Source organism: Scyliorhinus torazame, chromosome 1, assembly GCF_047496885.1.
Source record: "Scyliorhinus torazame isolate Kashiwa2021f chromosome 1, sScyTor2.1, whole genome shotgun sequence".
Classification (NCBI taxonomy): domain Eukaryota; kingdom Metazoa; phylum Chordata; class Chondrichthyes; order Carcharhiniformes; family Scyliorhinidae; genus Scyliorhinus; species Scyliorhinus torazame.
Window position 1 is genome coordinate 59,237,519 of NC_092707.1, and position 19,664 is coordinate 59,257,182.

At 40.7% G+C, this 19,664-nt stretch overlaps 1 protein-coding gene across 12 annotated transcripts in view; it reads right to left on the reverse strand.

Moving 5' to 3' along the window:
- The window catches only part of clip1a (CAP-GLY domain containing linker protein 1a), a 282,555-nt gene that overhangs the window by 104,527 nt on the left and 158,364 nt on the right, over positions 1–19,664 (reverse strand). For 8 of the 12 annotated variants that reach the window (XM_072495418.1, XM_072495375.1, XM_072495392.1 and 5 more), the window contains 7 exons: positions 19,202–19,318; positions 18,471–18,528; positions 14,457–14,540; positions 10,850–11,006; positions 10,264–10,429; positions 9,401–9,616; positions 363–2,648 (listed from right to left, as the gene is read on the reverse strand). In XM_072495418.1, coding sequence (XP_072351519.1) covers positions 363–2,648; positions 9,401–9,616; positions 10,264–10,429; positions 10,850–11,006; positions 14,457–14,540; positions 18,471–18,528; positions 19,202–19,318 — 3,084 coding nt within the window. The remainder of the gene's footprint in view (positions 1–362; positions 2,649–9,400; positions 9,617–10,263; positions 10,430–10,849; positions 11,007–14,456; positions 14,541–18,470; positions 18,529–19,201; positions 19,319–19,664) is intronic. The other 4 variants (XM_072495469.1, XM_072495451.1, XM_072495443.1 and 1 more) reach the window with 2 other exon arrangements.

Sequence of the window (19,664 nt, forward strand, 5' to 3'; positions counted from 1 at the left end):
CGTTCAAGTTTATGAACAGAAAAGCCCTCATTCTTTCCATGTTAATGTGCATTCAAGCTTAAAGCTTCATGGCATCCACAGTCTTGAACAAGATAACAGTGTATAATGCAAATTAATTCAGGAGAAATAATTTTCTAGATTTTTATCATTTCTATCATCACCCGTGTGAAGTACCCCACACCATTTATTGGACAGACAATTTACAAAAGAATCATTTCCCAGAATTAATGCAATTTAAAACATAATTTACAAACATTGTTAATAGTGATCAAAAAATACAAAACCAAACCTATTAGTGGACTCATTAGTAAACAAAAGTACCCATAACTTTCGGCAGTTATTGGAATGTTTATATCTGGTACCTCAATTTTCTCTGATAAAGTAATATTCTGATGAACCTGAAGATCTTTTATTTTGGAAGCAAGGTCCTCTTCATGTTTCAGCAAAACCTCTTTTTCAAAAAGCAGCTGTTTGAGTTTGGCAACAGCTTCTCTGTTTTCACGAACAGAAAGAGCAGCCTCTTCACGTATGTTGTGGAGGGATTCAGCTAGCTCCTCCTTCACTTGAAAAAGCTCTTCTTTTTCGGTGTGTAACTTTTGAACTTTGGCCAGTAAATGATCTTTCTCTTCCCATAGTTTTAACTGATCCAAGTCACATAATTCCTGGCTGCTGCGAAATTCATCCAAGAGTTGCAAAAGATTCGATTTTGCATCTTCAATCTCTACGTTCTCTTTCGTTAATATACAAAGCTCCTTCTTCAGCTGTTCAACATTGGACAGCAGCCAATTTTTCTCAACCGTGAGGTCTTCTTTCTCACGAGCAGCCGTCTTTCCTTCAGCATCAATGATCTCTTTTTCTTTTACTAGCAAGTCTTTTTCTGAAAGTAGTTCACCATTTTTAGTTTTAAGAACATCCATTTCTTTCTGCCATAGCTGGAAGTCATTTTCAAGTTTTGAATGAGCCATAATGATACTCTCTTTTTCAATTTTTGCTGCATCCCTGTCTTGCATTAGTTGGTTCTCAAATACTCTCACGTGTTCCTTTAATTTATTATATTTTTCTTCTAATTCTTTCTTTTGTGCAGCAAGATTTTCTTTTTTAGAGCACTGTTCCTCAAGTTCAGCTGCCAGTCTCTGCTTCTCCTGCAACAGACAGAAATTCTCTGATTCCACAACCTTTTTGCTGTTCTGAATCTCATCCAAAAGCATGGACAAATCTGATTTTGAGACCTGGAGCTCTCCATTTTCTGTGGTCAATTTGTCAAGTTCCTTCTTTAAAAGCTCAATGTTGCTGACGAGTTGATCCCGTTCTGTAGCTCTAGCTGAATTTTCAGAGACTACCTGCTGTTGCTGTGATTTGATTTTGGCTATCTCACCCAAGAGTGATTCATTATCTGACAATTGCACATTAATTTTTGATTTCAAGATCTCCATCTCCTTTTGTAAAGATTCACATTGAGTTTCGAGTTGTGAGTGCTTCAGCTGAAGCACATCTTTCTCGGTTTTCAGAACACCTTTCTCTTCATTCAGTTTCTTCTCAACGATGGCTACCTCCTCAATTGATTTCTGCAGCTTTGCAATCAACTTCATTTTTTCCTTCGTAAGTTCATCCCTTTCTACAGTAAGTTTTCTCTGCGACGTGGTTAGCATTTCCTTCTCTTGAAGCAGCTGGACATGTTCAGAGTCTGTTACCTCCCTGCTATTTTTAATCTCATCCAAGAGTTTTGATTGGCTGGATATTGAGGCCTTAAGTTCTGCATTTTCCTTCACATATTTTCTTAGTTCTTCTTTCAAAAGATCTCCATTATTCTGCAGTTGATCCCTTTCTTTAATGAAGGTTTGTTTTTCAAGGATAGTCTCTTGCAAACTTAAACTAAGATGTTGCTTCTCGTTCTCAAGCATTTTGTTTTCTGATGCAAGTTCCTCACCTGCCGATTGAAGCAGACTTTTCTCCTTCGCTAAAGATTCATACTGAGCTTCAAGCTTCAAGTATTTCTGCGAAAGGAATTCTTTTTCCACCATCAGACCATCTCTTTCTTTTGTCAACCGCTCAAGAGCAATGGCAGTCTCTGCAAATGATTGGTGGAAACTTTCTGTAATCCTGTCTTTTACTTTTACAAGTTCCTCTTTTTCTGCAATCACTTTCTTGTGGGCCAGGAACAATTCTTCCTTGGCTTGAAGCAGTTGCGTTCGTTCACATTCTGTCACTTCTCTGTTAATCTGAACTTCTGCCAGTAGTTTATTTAGATTGGATTGTGAGTCTTGGAGGTCTTCATTTTCTTTTGTTAACTTATCAAGTAGCTGCTGCAAATGTTTGATTTCCACGAGCAACTGATCTTTGTCAATCTTCATAGCTTCCATTTCTAAGCCAAGTTGTTGTAGTTTACACTCAAATTCCTGCCTTTCTTTTAAAAATGCTGTTTTTTCCAACAGGAGATCCTCATTCTTTGAATCTAACACTTGCTGCTCTTTCTGCATGGAAATACACTGTAACTTCATCTCTGAAAGTTCAGAGAATATGGACTCTTTCTTGGATTTCAGTGCATCTGCTTGCTGGATCATCTTTTCTTTATCCCCCTTCAAAGTTCTTAACTCCTCTGTTATTTGCTCAGACTGAGTTTTAGCTGATGCTAGCTCATTGGACAAAGACTTGAGATTTTAAATGGGGGAGAAAGGAAAATAAAGACATAGTCAAGCAAACAAATGAAAACAGCATGGATTAAAGACAATGCAAAAGTAAAGTGTGCTACTCAAGCACAAAATAAAAAACACCATAACCAACATGACCTTGGATTTCTCAGCAGATTTATGCAGGAAGAAAAAGATCAACCAACCAAGATTACCCAGTGAGTGGGGTTATTCCTGCTATTGAATACATGGTCAGCTGTGCAAGGTTAACAAAGGGCAATAGTTGGAACATTGAGCTCCAAGGTGGCAGCACTGGCATGAAATCAATGTGATGTCCTGACTGCCGACACTATGTGCCTACTCTGCATATCTCTGGTGGATGCACCCTCCATACATGCTAAATACTCAGCAAACTGGCGCCTGGTGGGTGCCGCTGTAATCAATTTGGAGGCAAAACAAAGTCATATCATTGAAATAGGGGGGAGTAATGGTGACAAATTTCACTACTCTGGTCACTTCTCTCAGAAACATCATAAAGCATAAATTAATTTGCATTGTCAGCAATGTTTTTCCACAAGACATGAAAAAGATGTGGCAAAGCCCCCAGATAAGCAATATTAGAATTTACAGCAATTTTACAGCTCTGTGATATGTTCAGATTTAAAAAGGTGGGAAGGGTGTTAAACATTCCACTGCATTGTCTACACCATAGATAAGGAGTCTGGCTTTAATCAAATTTTGATTGCTCTTTAAAGGACGTTTTTAACCTGAAGAAGTGGAGTATAAATCAAAAAGAGCATTACCTCAAAGCAGATTTGTACGCCTATACGGTCTTACAAAAAAAATTTACTCTGCCGTATAATTTATTTAATTTAAAATTGTACTTTAAGTCTTTACTGCAGTGAGGTTAACAGATATCTTTCTTATCCAACATTTCATTCACAATAACTTTGCTTATTTTAGCACAGGCATTGAAAGCTTAAAGATGGCTTGCCCAAGAAGATGGGAATATGCAAACTGGCCTAACTAAATTAGTGAAGAATTATTTTTCTGATTATACTCCATTTCCACCTGTCTAGCATTCTGGCACATTTCATTAAATTCTTAGGACTGCTAGATTTTGTAAGACAGTTATGTTTTAAACTGCCTCTTGTAATTTAAGGTAAAACAGAATGTCCTGGAATGGGGGATTGATTGAGCTGAATTCTGCCCAGTGATAAGTCCATGTGGCCTGGTTGCCAGGGGCCCAGGTGAAAACTTGTTCAAAGTCAGGAGCGAACTTTAACACCTGGACACAAAGGGAACACAGTTTACAGCCAAAGAGAGAGACAGACTGAAGGATTTGGGGGAAGGATTTGGGGTGGCACAGTGGCTAGCACTGCTGCCTCACAGCACCACTGCCTCACAGCACCAAGGACCCGGGTTCAATACCGACTTTGGGTGACTGTGGGGAATTTGTATTTTCTCCCAGTGCCTGCCTGGATTTCCTCCGGGTGCTCCGGTTTCCTCCCACAGTCCAAAGATGTGCAGGTTATGTGGATTGGCCAGTCTAAATTGACCCTTAGTGTTCAAAAAGGTTAGGTGGGGCTATTGGATTATGGGGATATGGTCTAGGTAGGGTACTTTTTCCAATGGTCGGTGCCGACTCGATGGGCGAATAGTCTCCTTCTGCACTGTAGGGAATCTATTCTATGATTCTAAGTAGACCCACAACAGGTCCTGTTATGTCAAGCAGAAGTAATGGGCTGCTTTAGGGTTAATCATCAAATGAAGGGGCGAGGACTGTACCCATATTCAAGCAAATCAGAGAGCATGGAATCACCAGAGGGGAAAGTTAAAATGGGGAGTGCATTCGATTCTGGTCAAAGGATTGAATTAGAGGACTTTGTTAACTTGGTGATCACAGTTTTCCAAAGCAGGTATTTTAGATGTTAAAACCCCATCTAGATTGGTGTCTCTTCAAGTTACAGAACTACCAAAACCCTTGAGATTGGCAACTCTGGAAACTAAAAAAAAAGAACGTGAATTTGTTCCTGATAATCAGCTGAGGAACCTGGAGGCATGTCAAATTCTCATGTCAATGGCAATGTTTCTTATTTTTTGCAAGAGCATAACAAACACAAAGGATTATTATGAAATGTGATGAATGGAAGACAAAAATCAATAAATAAACCACAGGGTGCAGATGAACAGCCAATTAATAAGAATTCTTATACTATCACTACTACAAATGCAAGCTTCGTGAAAATAGGAATGTAAATAATTAGCATATTAAACAAATGCTTACAAGCTTAACTAGTATATGATATTATCATTAAGTTAAATAAAACATGTACCATATTTCCTAGCATACCAAATTTGTGTTAGATAATTTGGTTAAGGCAAGGCTGAGCAAATCACATATTTGGCAACAGTCGTTATTAATTATGTTTCAGGACCTTTATTCCAATTCTAAAAATTAATCTTGTCCATGATTCTCAACTGATGTGAACATTTATTTACTGCATATAACATTCTAATAATGTAGTTAAAATAATTTTAACGTAATTATTGAACTGTACACATTAGTACAGTAGAAACAATCAGCAAGTAGTGTTGTTGAATTATGTAGGAAATAAGACTGTGTACTGCATATCAGTAACTTGTTGTGGATTTTGAAGCCATTTAATATTAAATGTAGAATGAACAATACAGATTGTCTCAAAACTTCAAATGTGCAATACAGAATTAATTATATGTATTATCATTTATTACCCAAACAGAATAAGTTTTGATTAATGTGGTATTATCATAACTGTAAGAACTGCAAGGGTTAATAAAGTATCTAGAGTAGCCACTGGAGGCAGCTACAGTTACAACTATATACAGCAGTGTTGCTAAGCCTTGTGGGGGGAGTGTGTGCATGAGTTAGCTACAGAGAGTCAGAAGTACAAATAGCGTGAGAGCAGATCACAGTTTATATCAGTATTAAGATTAGCAGTAGATGAGTGTAGTTCAATGTTATTAATCAACTGTGTATTCTTTAGGCGTACGTGTCAAACCCAAATTAGTAGCGTTAGTAAATTTATAGCTTTGTTTAAGTTCAAGCTATTTTGTGGTCTTGGTGAACACTACGCCAACCATCCTGAAATAAGCAACACAAAGAACACCACATGGAACCAGGAGTTTATTTCTATTAATAAGCAACAGTTAAATTAGGAAAGAATAGCATTAGGAGATTGAAGAAACAATCCAGAAGCTACAAAACTCAAAATCTACGACGAAGACTAATCGGAAGAGGAGGGTCTCAAGAAGCCTGACCACTTAAGGACACACAAGAACCTATGCCAAAACTGGGCATTCTTTAAACAGTAGTTTGAATTTTTCCTTTCTGCTCCACGCTTGAAAATGCCTCAGACCAAAGGAAAATAGCACACCTATTAATTTGGCAGGACCGCAAGCATTAGAACTTTTAAATTTGTTTTAATTATGCTAATGAGGATAAAAACTAAATACAACATGGTGCTACAAAAGTTCGATATACACCGTAAGAAGCAGGTGAATGAGACCCATGAGCGCTACATGTTCAGAAAATGGCTGCAGTTAAGAGGGGATTCGGTAGATTCTTTCATAACAGCTTTAGAACCAAGAGCGCAGTCTTGTAATTTTTCCTCATGATCAGATTCAATGCTGCCTGATCAAGTGGAGTTCGGGATAAATGATCAACGTTTGCACGGGAAAATGCGAAGATGACCGGTTTTACCGCCTGTAGATACGATTAATATGTGCAAGGCCAGTGAACAGGCATCGACTGAATATGCAACGTTCGTGGCAAAAGAGCACAAAATCAGGAAACCTGGCTGACGCAATTCAAGCTGCGTCGCAGCAAAGAAAACTGCGTACAATGGCTGGCGGACATTTTGAGAGTGACGTCACGAACGCGATGACAGGCACACGCTGTGGCCACGCCCACAGTAAAAACAATTGTCTGGCAAAAGGCAAACATTGTTCCAATTGCTGCAAGTTGAAACACTTTGCAGCACAGTGTTGTTTATCAGCAACTGCTCCAGTACCAGAATTTAAAAAGACCTATAGTTCTTTCAGATGGATCCAAAGTGTTAAGAGTGAAGAGAAAAAAAATCCAACATCGTAGCGGATAAAGAGGATTGCTCACCATATACTTACGGATACTTTCATGATTGAGCTAGTCACTAGGATTAATTTATTGGATTGCAACGATAGACCAGTACAAGAACTCTCGAAGATAATTAAGGAGTGGACTGTCTCATTGGAAATAAATTGCAAACAAATACCATTTAAAATTGACAGGAGCACACAAATATTATCATGGAACAATATTTAAGACATGCTTATAAGATACCACTGATAAAGCAATCCACTTGGGGGCTCACAGGTTGCAATGATAACACAATAGTCACAAGAGGATCCTGCCATCTTGTTGTTAGGAATGGGAACATCAAGACACCCATCGACTTCGAGGTGGTAGAGTGTGAGAAATCATCATTAATTGGGATGGATGCTTGTGAAAAACTGCAGCTACTTCAAAGGGTATACTCAACCAGTGCTTCAGCTGACCGAAATGAAGAGTCAACAGAAGACTTGGGTGTTGTGGACAACCTCTCCAAAACTACCTGATGCTGAAACATCAGAACCAGAGATAGTCCAAATAGTGGAATCTCAAGCCTGTTTCTTCACCGAGATACTACCAGTTTCTGACCACAAACTATGCATAATCAAAGCTGAAACTGAAAAGGATTTGATGCTCCAGAATGTGAAGCAATATCTAAAAGAAGGATGGTCTACTGGATTTCGATCTGCCTTTCGAGATATACGAGATGATGTTTCTGCAATAGATGGTTTCCTACTCAAGGGAGATAGGATTGTGATTCCTGCCACTTGGTGTTTAGGGATTCTGCAGCAGATTATAAGGTTCATCAAGGCATAGAAAAGTGTCGTAGATGAGCCAGACAGTCGATGTATTGGCCGGGAATCAAGAGATATTGATCAGTATGTACAAGAATGCACAATCTGCCAGATGCATCAGCCGGTACAGAGCAGAGAAAGCATGAAAGACTTGGAAATCATTGTAAGTCCATGGAGCAAAGTGGGCATGGATTTGTTTTATTTTCAGGATCATGACTATCTAGTGGTCATAGACTATTACTCCAACTTTCCAGAGGTGATGATGCAGAATGATCGACTGCCAGATCTGTGATAAAGGCAACAAAATCAATTTTTGCACGCCATGGGATGCCTCTCAACGTTGTCTTTGACAATGGTCCGTGTTTCTCAAGTTGGGAGTGGACAGTTTGCAGAGCAATACAACTTCAATCACATTACTTCAAGCCCATGTTATCCTCAATCAAATGGAAAAGCAGAGAAAGGAGTGGGAATAATAAAGAAATTGTTCCGCAAAGCGATTGATGATATCAAGATCTATCATTGGCGTTGTTAGCGTACAGAGTGACACCACTGTCAACTGGATTATCACCTGCTCAGATGCTAATGGGTAGACGACTTCGCACCACATTACTGAGATCACCATTCCGGTTATGGATAATGGAGAATTACAAGAACGTATCATATCAAAGAAAAAGAAGCAAAAAGAGGGCTATGATAAACAAACCAAACCTCTATCTGAACTTAGAGAAGGTGACTTCGTAGGGATTCAGAATCCAGAAGGCGGATGGTACCACATTGCAAAAGTTCTGAAACAAGTAGCACCAAGGTCATACTTAGTCAAAACAGAACAGGGGTCGCCTGTTCAGGAGAAGCAGACGAGCACTGTTACGTATAAAGCATAAAGCTCAACCTCAGCTTAGGAATGTTACAGAACCAGATAACATCTTCAAGGACATTGACTTTCCCAATCCTTACTTGACAGACACAGCAAGAAGATATGGCAGAGCAATTGAATATCTTGAAGACACCGTTAAGAAGGTCTACAAGACGACGACCGCCTGAAAGATTTCACTTGTGATGATTGCATAATTAATCATTTGCTCATCTAAGTGATGTAACAGTTACTTACAAATTAATGTATAGGATTCTAGCGAGTTTATGATGAATACTAGCTAAGTCAGATTCTCACCTGAAATGTAATGGTTAAAGAAAATATCACAACCAAATTTATAATCATTTTCTTTCACAAAGAAAAGGGGATGAGGTATTATCATAACTGTAAGAACTACAAAGGTTAGTGAAGTATCTATAAGGCAGTGTTGCTAAGCCCTGTGGGGAGTGTGCACGCGCAGGGGTTAGCTAGAAAGGGTCAGAAGTACAAATAGTGTAAGAGAGAAGATCTACTTTATATCAGCATTAGGATTAGCTGTAGATGGTTGTAGTTAAATGTCATTAATCAACTGTGTATTCTTTAGGAGTACATATTGAATCCAAATTAGTGTTAATAAAGTTATAGCTTTGTTTAAGTTCAAGCTATTTTGTGGTCTGTGTGAACACTACGCCAACCATCCTGAAATAAGCAACACAAAGAACACCATAGTTAAGACACTAAAAATAAAACATATCATTCTATAAGATGGCCTCAAATCAGAAAACAGGTCACCTCAATTTTTTATTTTATTTTTAAAATCAGCTTTTTGTTTAAATTAAGAGCCCAGCAATACCTTGCATGTGGATAAAAAGACGATAAATTACATCAGAGCTTTTCAACAATCTCGGAGTTTTCCACATTCCAAAATAAATAGTTAAACTACTCACTGTAAAATATACAGGTTTAAGTGAACAACCAAATTTAACAGTTGCACAAATACCTGGGCTTCTTCCACTTGCTGTGTCAGGTCTTCTACTCGTTTTTCCCTTTCATTGTTCTTCTCCCGAGTGCTCTTCAGTGCTTGTTTGGTTTCCTCTAGGTCCTTCTTGAGCTCTTTAACTAAAGCACCATTGCTGGCATTCATTTCTGAAAGGACTTTCTTATGAGTGATTTGCAGCTCCTTGTTTTGTGCACTGTGCATCTCCACATGCTTTTGCTGTGGGAATCAACAAACAATTGAGAGCAGCTCTTGCAACATCCATCCGATTATGTCGCAAATGTAACAAAAGAAAACAGTATAAGCTTCTCTGTGAATCATAAAAATGCGTTTATAGCCTTTTTTAATATATATGGGAATGAGTTTTTAAAAATATCAACTTGCTGAGTAAAGAGATGAATTGAAGTGAATATGCAGTACAGAAGGAAATTAAGATGCCACTCCTGCAAATGCTTAGAAAATCAAAGATTTTGAAAGTGGGAAATAGTTTGTCAGTATGCCGTGTTCTTTCATGCAATTGTCTGATTATTCACATCTGAAATAATATATAATGCTGCACATTTCAGGTGCGATAATCTCCAGCAGAAAAATGTCACATTCCAATTAATCACTAATTCGCAAAGTATAGAGACATCCTTTATAAAAACTTGATAAATCTAAACTGTACAAATTTAAAACATTATACAACAACTGGATGAAATATTAGTTGAAAAACCATTAAAGAATAAGATGATTCACTTGTATTTTAAAAGAGTCCAAATGCTGTCTAGATTTGTACTTTCGTTTTTAGAAGGAGTTATAAATGTTTGTCATCAGAAATTTATTCATAGTCGGTACTAAAACAACAGTAGAATGGTTGCTCGTACCAGGTCTGTCATTTTCTCCAGTGTTGCTTTGAGCTCAAGTTGATGTTTCTGTACTTCCTCCTGCTGAGTCTGTTCTGCTTTACATGTGAGTTGCTCCAAAGTTTCCTGTAAACGAGCAATCTTTTCATTGGATTGATGATACAGAGCTTGAAGTTCATCCTGCTTCCTAAAGAGAAAAGAAAGGCTGTTATTTGATTACCCTCCAAATGATAATATTGAGCAGCAAGATAAATGTCTCAATACAGAAAACCCAGAAAAAAACAACAGAAAATGCACTTTTCAGTTTTGTCCCTCATTTTGTTGGTCTTGTTACATAAAACCCTGGTTACAACTTTTATCCACTGCAACCCATCATGTAACAGGGTTGACTTTACAGTTTTCTCTTACGGAGGTTAGAATATAGGCTAATAAAATCTTACTGATTATGATCTGGCTTCTAAATACTTTCCCAAATTTTTTTTAATTAAGAGACACTAGAAATCAGTTTTACAGCCTATACAAATTGAGAATAAATAATTTGTTCAAGATCAATAACCATTCACAATAATCTCATGCAAGTAACCACACACACATTTAAATAAGGTACCTTTCTTTTTTTTTCAGCTCGTCATTCATCTTTGTGAGCTGAGCAGAGTTATCCCCTGAAGACTTCATCATGTCAGAGATGGTATTCTCAAGTTTGGATTTATCCTGAGATAGTTGTTCAGCTTTGTCCTCTTCAACTTTTACTTTTCTCTCCACAGCTGATGAAAGTAGAATCCATCACACACAATAACAAAGCAGCAAAAAGTACAAAACGCAAAAAGATGTTGCAACATGATGAAATTCTTTCAAGTTTCAAAATACCCCAAAAGAAGGTTCAAATGCTCAATTATTTCTGGAAAAAAGTTTTCTAAAAATGTCACACTTGTTCAGAATGCTGCCATGTTAGTAAATGTAAATGTCACCACAGTCCCAGAGGGCCATTGGCTGCTCTCCCCTTGGAGGGAGAAAACTGATTGATAGTGATTTAACCCGAGGGTAACCACACCTCAGGCGAGGGGAAAGGTTGAGAAGGCAGGGCCTCCATGAATAACCTCAGCCGTTGGAAATTGAATCCACGGTGTTGAGAGTCACTCCACATCATGAACCAGCCATCCAGCCAACCGGTTAGCTGTACATAAATGTCCTGTTTACACCATTATTAAACATCTGAGTCATATTGGTATTGTGCAAACTCTTAATATGTAGGAGGTGGTGTAAACAGTTATACACTAATTTTATCAATAGGTTATTCAATTTGAAAGTCTGTCCCTTTAGTTTAATGCAAGTTATTTAAATTCAGGATTTAGTATCAATCAGACTTGGGAGTCTAAAATAAATTCCCATACATCTTTGAGGATGTTATAGGTTAAATATATAATTGAACTCTATATGGTACAGTTTATTTTGACTTTCAGAAAGCTTTGACAATGTCTCCTTGGAAAGGCTGAACTTCTGCTAAGTTTTCAACAGTCCCACTGCCTTCTGAAGTTCACTCGAAATGCTACAACCCACTAAGCCCCACATTACTCAGCTCTTGGCTAAACTGTTCTGGTTACTTATGTCCTTTGGATCAATAAATTTGTGATCTCCTCCAGCCCTCGAACTATATGCACTCATTGACTTCTATTTTCTTCCCTGGTGCTGACTAATGTAAGTCAATATGTTCCTAAAATATGGACTAAAAATACCGCTTTTCTGAATCCTTCCATTTCATTTCTCCTTCCTTTTCAGAGTTTATTTTGGTTTCTGCCTTGTAAAGCGCTTAGAGATCTCCTCGCACTATTTATCAAAGAAACCAAAACCAAAGATGAAAGGAGACATAACTTCAAGGTGAGACCATTGTCAGATTGCTAACAGTACCCAGTTGTGCCATGGTGGACTGTACAGTGGTTTCTCATTGAAATCTCAGCATCAGCCAACTGCAAGGTTGGGTGATTACTCCTACATTGAATATCAAGAGCATGCAATCATTTAGACATATGTGCAAGATTCACAATTGGGATGCTGAATGGATCACTCAAAACAGCTGCAAATTGGATCTGGAATAATGGAAAGTTAGCTGGACATCCAAAAGATTCTGCCAGTTAAAATGATACAAGATCGGGACTTCCGGTGACGGCGGGCAGGAGGCGGCCGCACAATGGAGGGCTCCCGTTCGGGAACGGCATTTTCGGGGCTTTAAGCCCGGTCCCAGGGTCCATGGAGGCGGCAAAAGCAGGAAGAAAGAGTGAAGGCACAGTGAAGAAAAATGTCGAGGGTAAGCAAAAAATCGTCCGTAAAGAAAACAGCTGAAGGCCCGTCGGGGAGTGGAAAGGTCACCACGGGGTCACCAAGGAAAATGGAGGCTGGAGCACCAGGGGAGGCCGCATTGCTTATGGCTGAAGAAATAACTACGGTGATGGCTGCGGAATTCGAAAGGCAGTTTACAAGATACATGGAGACAATGAGGAAGGAGATGAGAGAGGTTTTGAGTGCGCTGGTGGAGGAGGCGATTTCCCCGGTGATGGCGGCGGTGGCGAGTGCAGTGGCGGAGGTGCGAGAGCAAGGGGAAGCGCTGAAGGAAGTGGAGGAGACGTTATTGCAGCACGGTGATCAATTTGCCTCGATGGGGAAGGAGATGCGGAAGGTGATGGACTTAACAAGGATCTGCGAGGAAAAATGGAAGACCTGGAAAACAGATCCAGGCGACTGAATTTGAGGATTGTGGGGCTGCCCGAAGGAGTTGAAGGACCGAGGCCGATTGAGTATTTTGCCGCAATGCTGGCGAAACTATTGGGGGAGGGGGAGGATCCCTCCCGATGTGAACTGGATCGGGCTCATTGGTCGTGGAGGCCTGTACCAATGGCGAGTGAGCCACCAAGGGTAGTGACTCTGTGCTTCCGGAGGTACAGTGCGAAGGAGAAGGTCCTGAGCTGGACCAAGCAGAAGCGGGTGGTGCAGTGGGCTGGAGCTGGTATACGTGTATACCAGGACTTTACGGTGGAGCTGGCGAGGAGGCGGGCTGCCTTCAACCTGGTGAAGAGGGCACTGTACATTAGCAAGGTGCGGTGCGGCATTGTATATCCAGCGAAGCTGAGGGTGCCGTACAAGCTCAGGGACTTTTAATTTAGAACGGCGGAAGCAGCGGAGGAGTTTGCGAAGGCAGAAGGACTGTGGCAGAACTGAGAAATTGAGAAATGGCCATGTGCCGATGTGACCTCATGACTGACCTTCATTTTCTTCTTTTTTTTGTTTCACTGCGCGCGGGTGTATGGGCTAAAGGAGCCAATGTTGTATATATTTGGACAAGGGAAGTGATGGGACTTTCACTCGAAATGAGGGCTCTTTGGGGTGTAGGCGGATATGCGGGATTTGTGTGCTGAAAGGGGATTTCTGGGCTTTCCTAGGGCCGGGCGGGGGCCTCCACGCTGGCCGGTTTAAGCCGGCCAGTGAACAGGAGTGAGGTGGGGGGAGGGGTTGCGGCAGAACAGGGTCCGAGTGGTCTAGCCGGGTTGGAAAGTTGGGGGGGGAAGGAACCGAGGTTGGGGGAGGAGTTTTACAAGAGACAGTGGACGGGAGGAGTTGGAGATTTGGGGGGGGGGGGGGGGGGGGGGGGTGTACAACTCTTGGGTATCAGGTACGGTACCTTTCAGAGGTTAGGTTGGCGTTTGGGGGGGGGGGGGGGGACAGGACACGGACTCTATAGGTCAATGGTGACCATGGGCGGTCCCGGACTCCTTTTTCTCCTTTGTTTTTTGTTTCCACCGTGGGAGGGTTTGTTTTATTGGATGCATATATTGACAGGTGGGCCGTTGTTTGGGGCGGTGGGATCGTTGGCATTGTTAAGGGGATTGATTTTGTATTTGTTACCGTTTACTGTTTGTGGGTGGGGTGTAAATTTTGAAGGAAAATGGAGAATAAAAACATTTTTTTTTTTAAAATGATACAAGATCATGACTAACGGTGGTGAATGATTTTCACCACCCCTAGCATAAAAAGGTATATTTAATTTGTGTGTAATATGTACACTTTTTTTTTTAAACCGCTGAACAATTCTATACCTGAAAAACTAATGGATTTGAAGTGATTAATTATCCCGCCTAAGTAATTGAATAGCTAAATTCACAACAGAGATGTGCACTTTACACAAGAATTAAACTTAGCTTTAGTGAACTTCACAAATTGTTTACCAGAAAGTTGAGATTTTAGCTCCACTAATTCAGATGAAAGTGAAGTATTCCGCTCCTCTTTCACATTCAGTTCTGCAAGTGTTTCTAATTATGAAAATGAAACATGAAGAACATATTTTAATATCCCCCAAACTGGCAGATCACATTGTTAAATATTATTTTTGCCCAAAGAGTTGAAGAATAGCCAATACCCTTTCAAAAGCATCTAATGGTATCTGTACACTCTAACCATACCAGATTTCCACCATACATACTGGTTACTCATGCAGGGTGCTCATGCGAGCACCTCACTTCATCTTCATGTGAGCCTCCACAACTAACTAGTAGTCAGGTGCAAGAATCGGCCAATCATGGTGTTATGACCCACATATTAAAACACACAGTTACTTGATAGTGATAAGCAACTAAAACCTGCCTATTTTCTGCTCCCCAGCACAGGATCACAGAAACTGTCATGTCTTTTTTTAAAAATTTTTTATTAAAGGTTTTCATAAAATATCAATAACAAAATGAGAAATAAAAAAGAACCCACAGGGTTAAGTACAAAACACAATCTAAAAAAGCAACCCCCAAAACCCCTCCCCCACTGTACATAAATAATAAATTAACATTAACACCCCGACTGAACACAACAGGTGTATACACCCCCTCAGACCCTTCAGTATAAATAACATAAACAAAAATAAAGTAACCCCCCCCCCCCCCCCCCCCCCCCCGAGCTGCTGCTGCCATTGACCAATGTCTATCGTTCTGCCAGAAAGTCGAAGAACGGTTGCCACCGCCTAAAGAACCCTTGTACCGACCCTCTCAAGGCGAATTTCACCCTCTCCAATTTAATGAACACTGCCATATCGCTGATCCAGGATTCCACACTTGGGGGCCTCACATCTTTCCACTGAAGGAGAATCCTTCGCCGGGCTACCAGGGACGCAAAGGCCAGAATTCCGGCCTCTTTCTCCTCCTGCACTCCCGGCTCCTCTGCCACCCCAAATATTGCGAGCCCCCAGCCCGGTCTGACCCTGGATCCTACCACCCTCGACACCGTCCTCGCTACGCCCTTCCAAAATTCCTCAGGCGCTGGGCATGCCCAGAACATATGGGTGTGATTTGCTGGGCTCCCTGAGCACCTAACATACCAGTCCTCACCCCCAAAGAACCGGCTCATCCTTGTCCCGGTCATGTGTGCCCTGTGCAGCACCTTAAACTGTATGAGGCTGAGCCTCGCGCACGAAGAGGAAGAATTCACCCTCCCTAGGGCATCTGCCCACATCCCCTCTTCGATCTCCTCCCCCAACTCCTCCTCCCACTTACCTTTCAACTCCGCCACCGAGGCCTCCTCCTCCTCGTGCATCACCTGGTAAGTTTCCGAGATCTCCTCCTCTCCCCCCTCCCCCCCCCCCCCCGGAGCACCCTGTCCTGTACTGTGTGTGGCAGTAGCCGCGGGAATTCCACCACCTGCCGTCTGGCAAACGCCCTTACCTTTAAGTACCCGAAGGTGTTCCCCGGGGGGAGCCCGTACTTCTCCTCCAGCTCACCCAAGCTCGTGAACTTCCCGTCCACAAACAGGTCCCCCAACTTTCGTATCCCTGCCCTGTGCCACCCCGAAAACCCTCCACCTGTTCTTCCTGGGGCTAACCGGTGGTTCCCCCGTAATGGGGTCCACGCCGAGGCCCCAACTTCCCCCCTATGCCGCCTCCATTGCCCCCAAATTTTGAGGGCCGCCACCACCACCGGGCTCGTGGTATGCCTCCTTGGAGGGAGCGGCAGAGGCGCCATTGCCATCACCCCCAGACTCGTACCCACACGGGCGCCGTCTCCAGCCTCTTCCATGCCGCCCCAGAAACTGTCATGTTTAATCTCATTTCTGTGCTTACTTACCACAAATCGTCCTCCTATTCAAGTCACTTTTTAATTCTCTTTTCGAAGCTCTATTTCAAAAATGATTCCGTATTCTCGCCATTCCTTATGCTAATAATGTTTCTTAATTGTCCCATTAATTCTTTTTGTGGGTTCCCGCTTGTTACTGTCTCACAGAAAACAACTTGAACACATCCCTTCAGAAACATGAAAAGTAACCCATCACCTTTTCATCACTTGTTAAAAACAACTAACTGTTCATCCCATATAACAATCTACAGTGCACCTTTTCTATTGATTTTATATCCTACCCACAATGTCCAAAACTGCTAACATGTTGTAACACCAGGTGAACCACGATCTTGGAAAGTTCAGCATTATCTCCTTGACGTTTTGTTCTGTACCACAATATTCAACTCTAGGATTCCATTCTCACTTCAAGTGTCCTTATATTCTCATTCTGTTATCTCTTAACATAGCTCTCACATGGGCCCTCACTGATCACTTAATTGTATTGCTCTCCATCCACATTCACCTTCTCTTTTCTACCTATTTTAATTGTGCATTCACCCTTGGAACAAAACTCTATTCTAATACACTTACAACTGCACTTTCAAATTCCAAATGCCTTTGGCCTTTCATTCACCATAACATTTCAGCAGCTACCAATCTGCTCAACTACATCATTAGCTCCATCTTTGATGCCGTTGTCCCCATTATAACTATTAGTCTCTCACCATGGCCATTCCTCACAGATAGTCTTCACTTATGTTCCTTGAAGTCCAAGAGACATAGACTTGAATGGATCTGGCTGGATCACAAAGCATTATCAGGTCCTACCGATTTTTGCCAAAACCGGTCGGCCCCTCAGGATCATCCTGGAACGAAAGATAACCCCTGGCTTTTCTCTATTATCATCTTAAAACTCTTCTCCTCTGTCTCTTCCATCATCACCTCCAACAATAAGCAGTGAAATTCATGGATTTCTTTGTCACCAAGATCGAGACGATCCAATTAGCTGCCTCATCCAATAGGAGGCAGTGGCAAAGTGGTATTGTCACTGGATTGGTAAACTAGAAACCCAAGGTAATGCTCGGGGGACCCAGGTTTGAATCTCGCCACTGCAGTTGGTGAAATTTGAATTCAATTTTAAAAATCTTAAATTAAAAGTCAATCGATGACGATGAAATCAGTGTCGATTGTTGTAAAAACCCATCTGGTTCATTAGGGAAGGAAATCTGCCATCCTTACCTGGTCTGGCCTACATGTGACTCAGACCCACAGCAATGTGGTTGATTCTTTTTTTCATTTTTAAAATAAATTTAGAGTGCCCAATTCATTTCTTTCCAATTAAGGGGCAATTTAGCGTGGCCAATCCACCGAGCCTTTGGGTTGTGGGGGCGAAACCCACACAAACACACAAAAATGTGCAAACTTCACATGGACAGTTACTCAGAGCCAGGATCGAACCTGGGACCTCGGCACCGTGAGGCAGCGGTGCTAACCACTGCACCACTGTGCTGCTCTCATGTGGTTGGTTCTTAACTGCCCCCTCAAGGGCAATTAGGGATGGACAATAAATGGTGGTCCAGCCAGCGACACCCATGTCCCATGAACAAATAAAAGTTCCATGTAGAAAGAACATTTAAAAAAAGTTGTTGTTTTTCTAATACATATCAAGGTCACACGGCACACCTATGAAAATCGTACCAAATTTGGTACATATCCTTACCCTTTTCTTACTTCCAAAATGTATTTCACATTTTCATCCATGAACTTAATTTATCACCAACCTGCTGATCCTGCTAGCATACATTAGCCTACGGTATTTTGTGATTTTTAGCTCAATTTGCCGTGACCTAAATTCCAATGTTGTCAGCAAATTTTGATAGTGTTCTCTTAACTCCCCAAGTCCAAATATCATGTAATAGTCACAACAGAGGCCTCTGTATAACATCACTTTATGCATCTTTGCAGCTGAGAGACTTTAATTTAATCCAACTATTCACTTTCTACCCTCCAATCATCTCTTTATCCATCTGACCACATTGTCTTTAAACCCACGCACCAATACCTTTGGCACAAACTACTTATGCACTAGACGACATTCCAACAAGGAAGCCTTTTATTATTATGTTTTTAACAAATTTTGTTCACCTTGCATTGTCTGCTGCAATTTATGTTGTGTCTCCATTGTGTTGTCAAGTTTTTCTTTCTGAAAGTAAGCACACAGATTAAAAGAAAGGTTTCAATTCATTTTATCCCAGGTCAATAAAGTAATGGCGCTCCCTCATTGCTAAACTTTGTCAGAGGACTTTTAAAAATGGAAATTACGAATAGGTAAAAATTATTTCACACTGCAATACTTGAAATAAGGGTGTGATATTCCACTTTCTATTTAGGCACTACAAAAACCTGTATATCCAGGCAGCATTATTTTCATCTAGCTTGACAGTAAGTTACTGGCCAAATTGAAATATTGTTACTACTTTTCACTTACCACATCTATTAAGTTTGAAGGGACAGAATCAGAACAAAGTTTTAAAGTAGTTATAAGGTTTTTGAGATTTGGGCTTAGATTTTATTCTCAAGAAATTTATCATTGTAAAAATGGATTCTCAAACACTGCTGAAGAATAACGCAAAACTATTAAACCAAGGGCATTGTCTTATTTATTCTGTGTGTCCTCAACAAGCATGACCATAACTACTAACTAATTGTTCTCTTAATTATTTGGCAAGAAACGAACAGTTGAAATTTTTCAGCTGATGAATTTCCACATTTCACAGGGCTGGCAGACAAACTGGGACCTACCTTTTATAAAGTGTCTCATTCTTATCTCAAACAGGCTTTCTCATACAGAAGGTGAAGTGCAATGAATCACTTACCATGGACTGCAGTTGCTGTTCCAAATTCTGCTTATCCTGGCTCACCACAGCCAAGTTTTGCTCCAGCTTAGTAACTGACTGATCTCGTTCTTCTAGCTGTTTGGCCAAATCAGTAACCTGATACAAGCATGCAGTCATTGCAAAAATTAAAGTAAAAAGGATGAACGTGCTGAAACAGCGGAAATCAAGAATAAACTCAAAACAGATTGAATTCAAAATTTAAAGCTACAATATACAAAACCATTGTTTGAAATGTTAGCACAGAGTCCAATTTGAGTTACTTCCACAAGATAAAAACACATAATACATGAATTAAACTTTTGTGTGTTCATTTTTTATTTAACTGTTTTATCGTTTATTGTAAATTTCAGTTTGAGGCTCAGCAGTATCAGTAACAACTGAGGCAGATTGGTTAGCTTCTATGAAAGAATTTGAGAATGGCATATGCTTGTCAACATAAGGA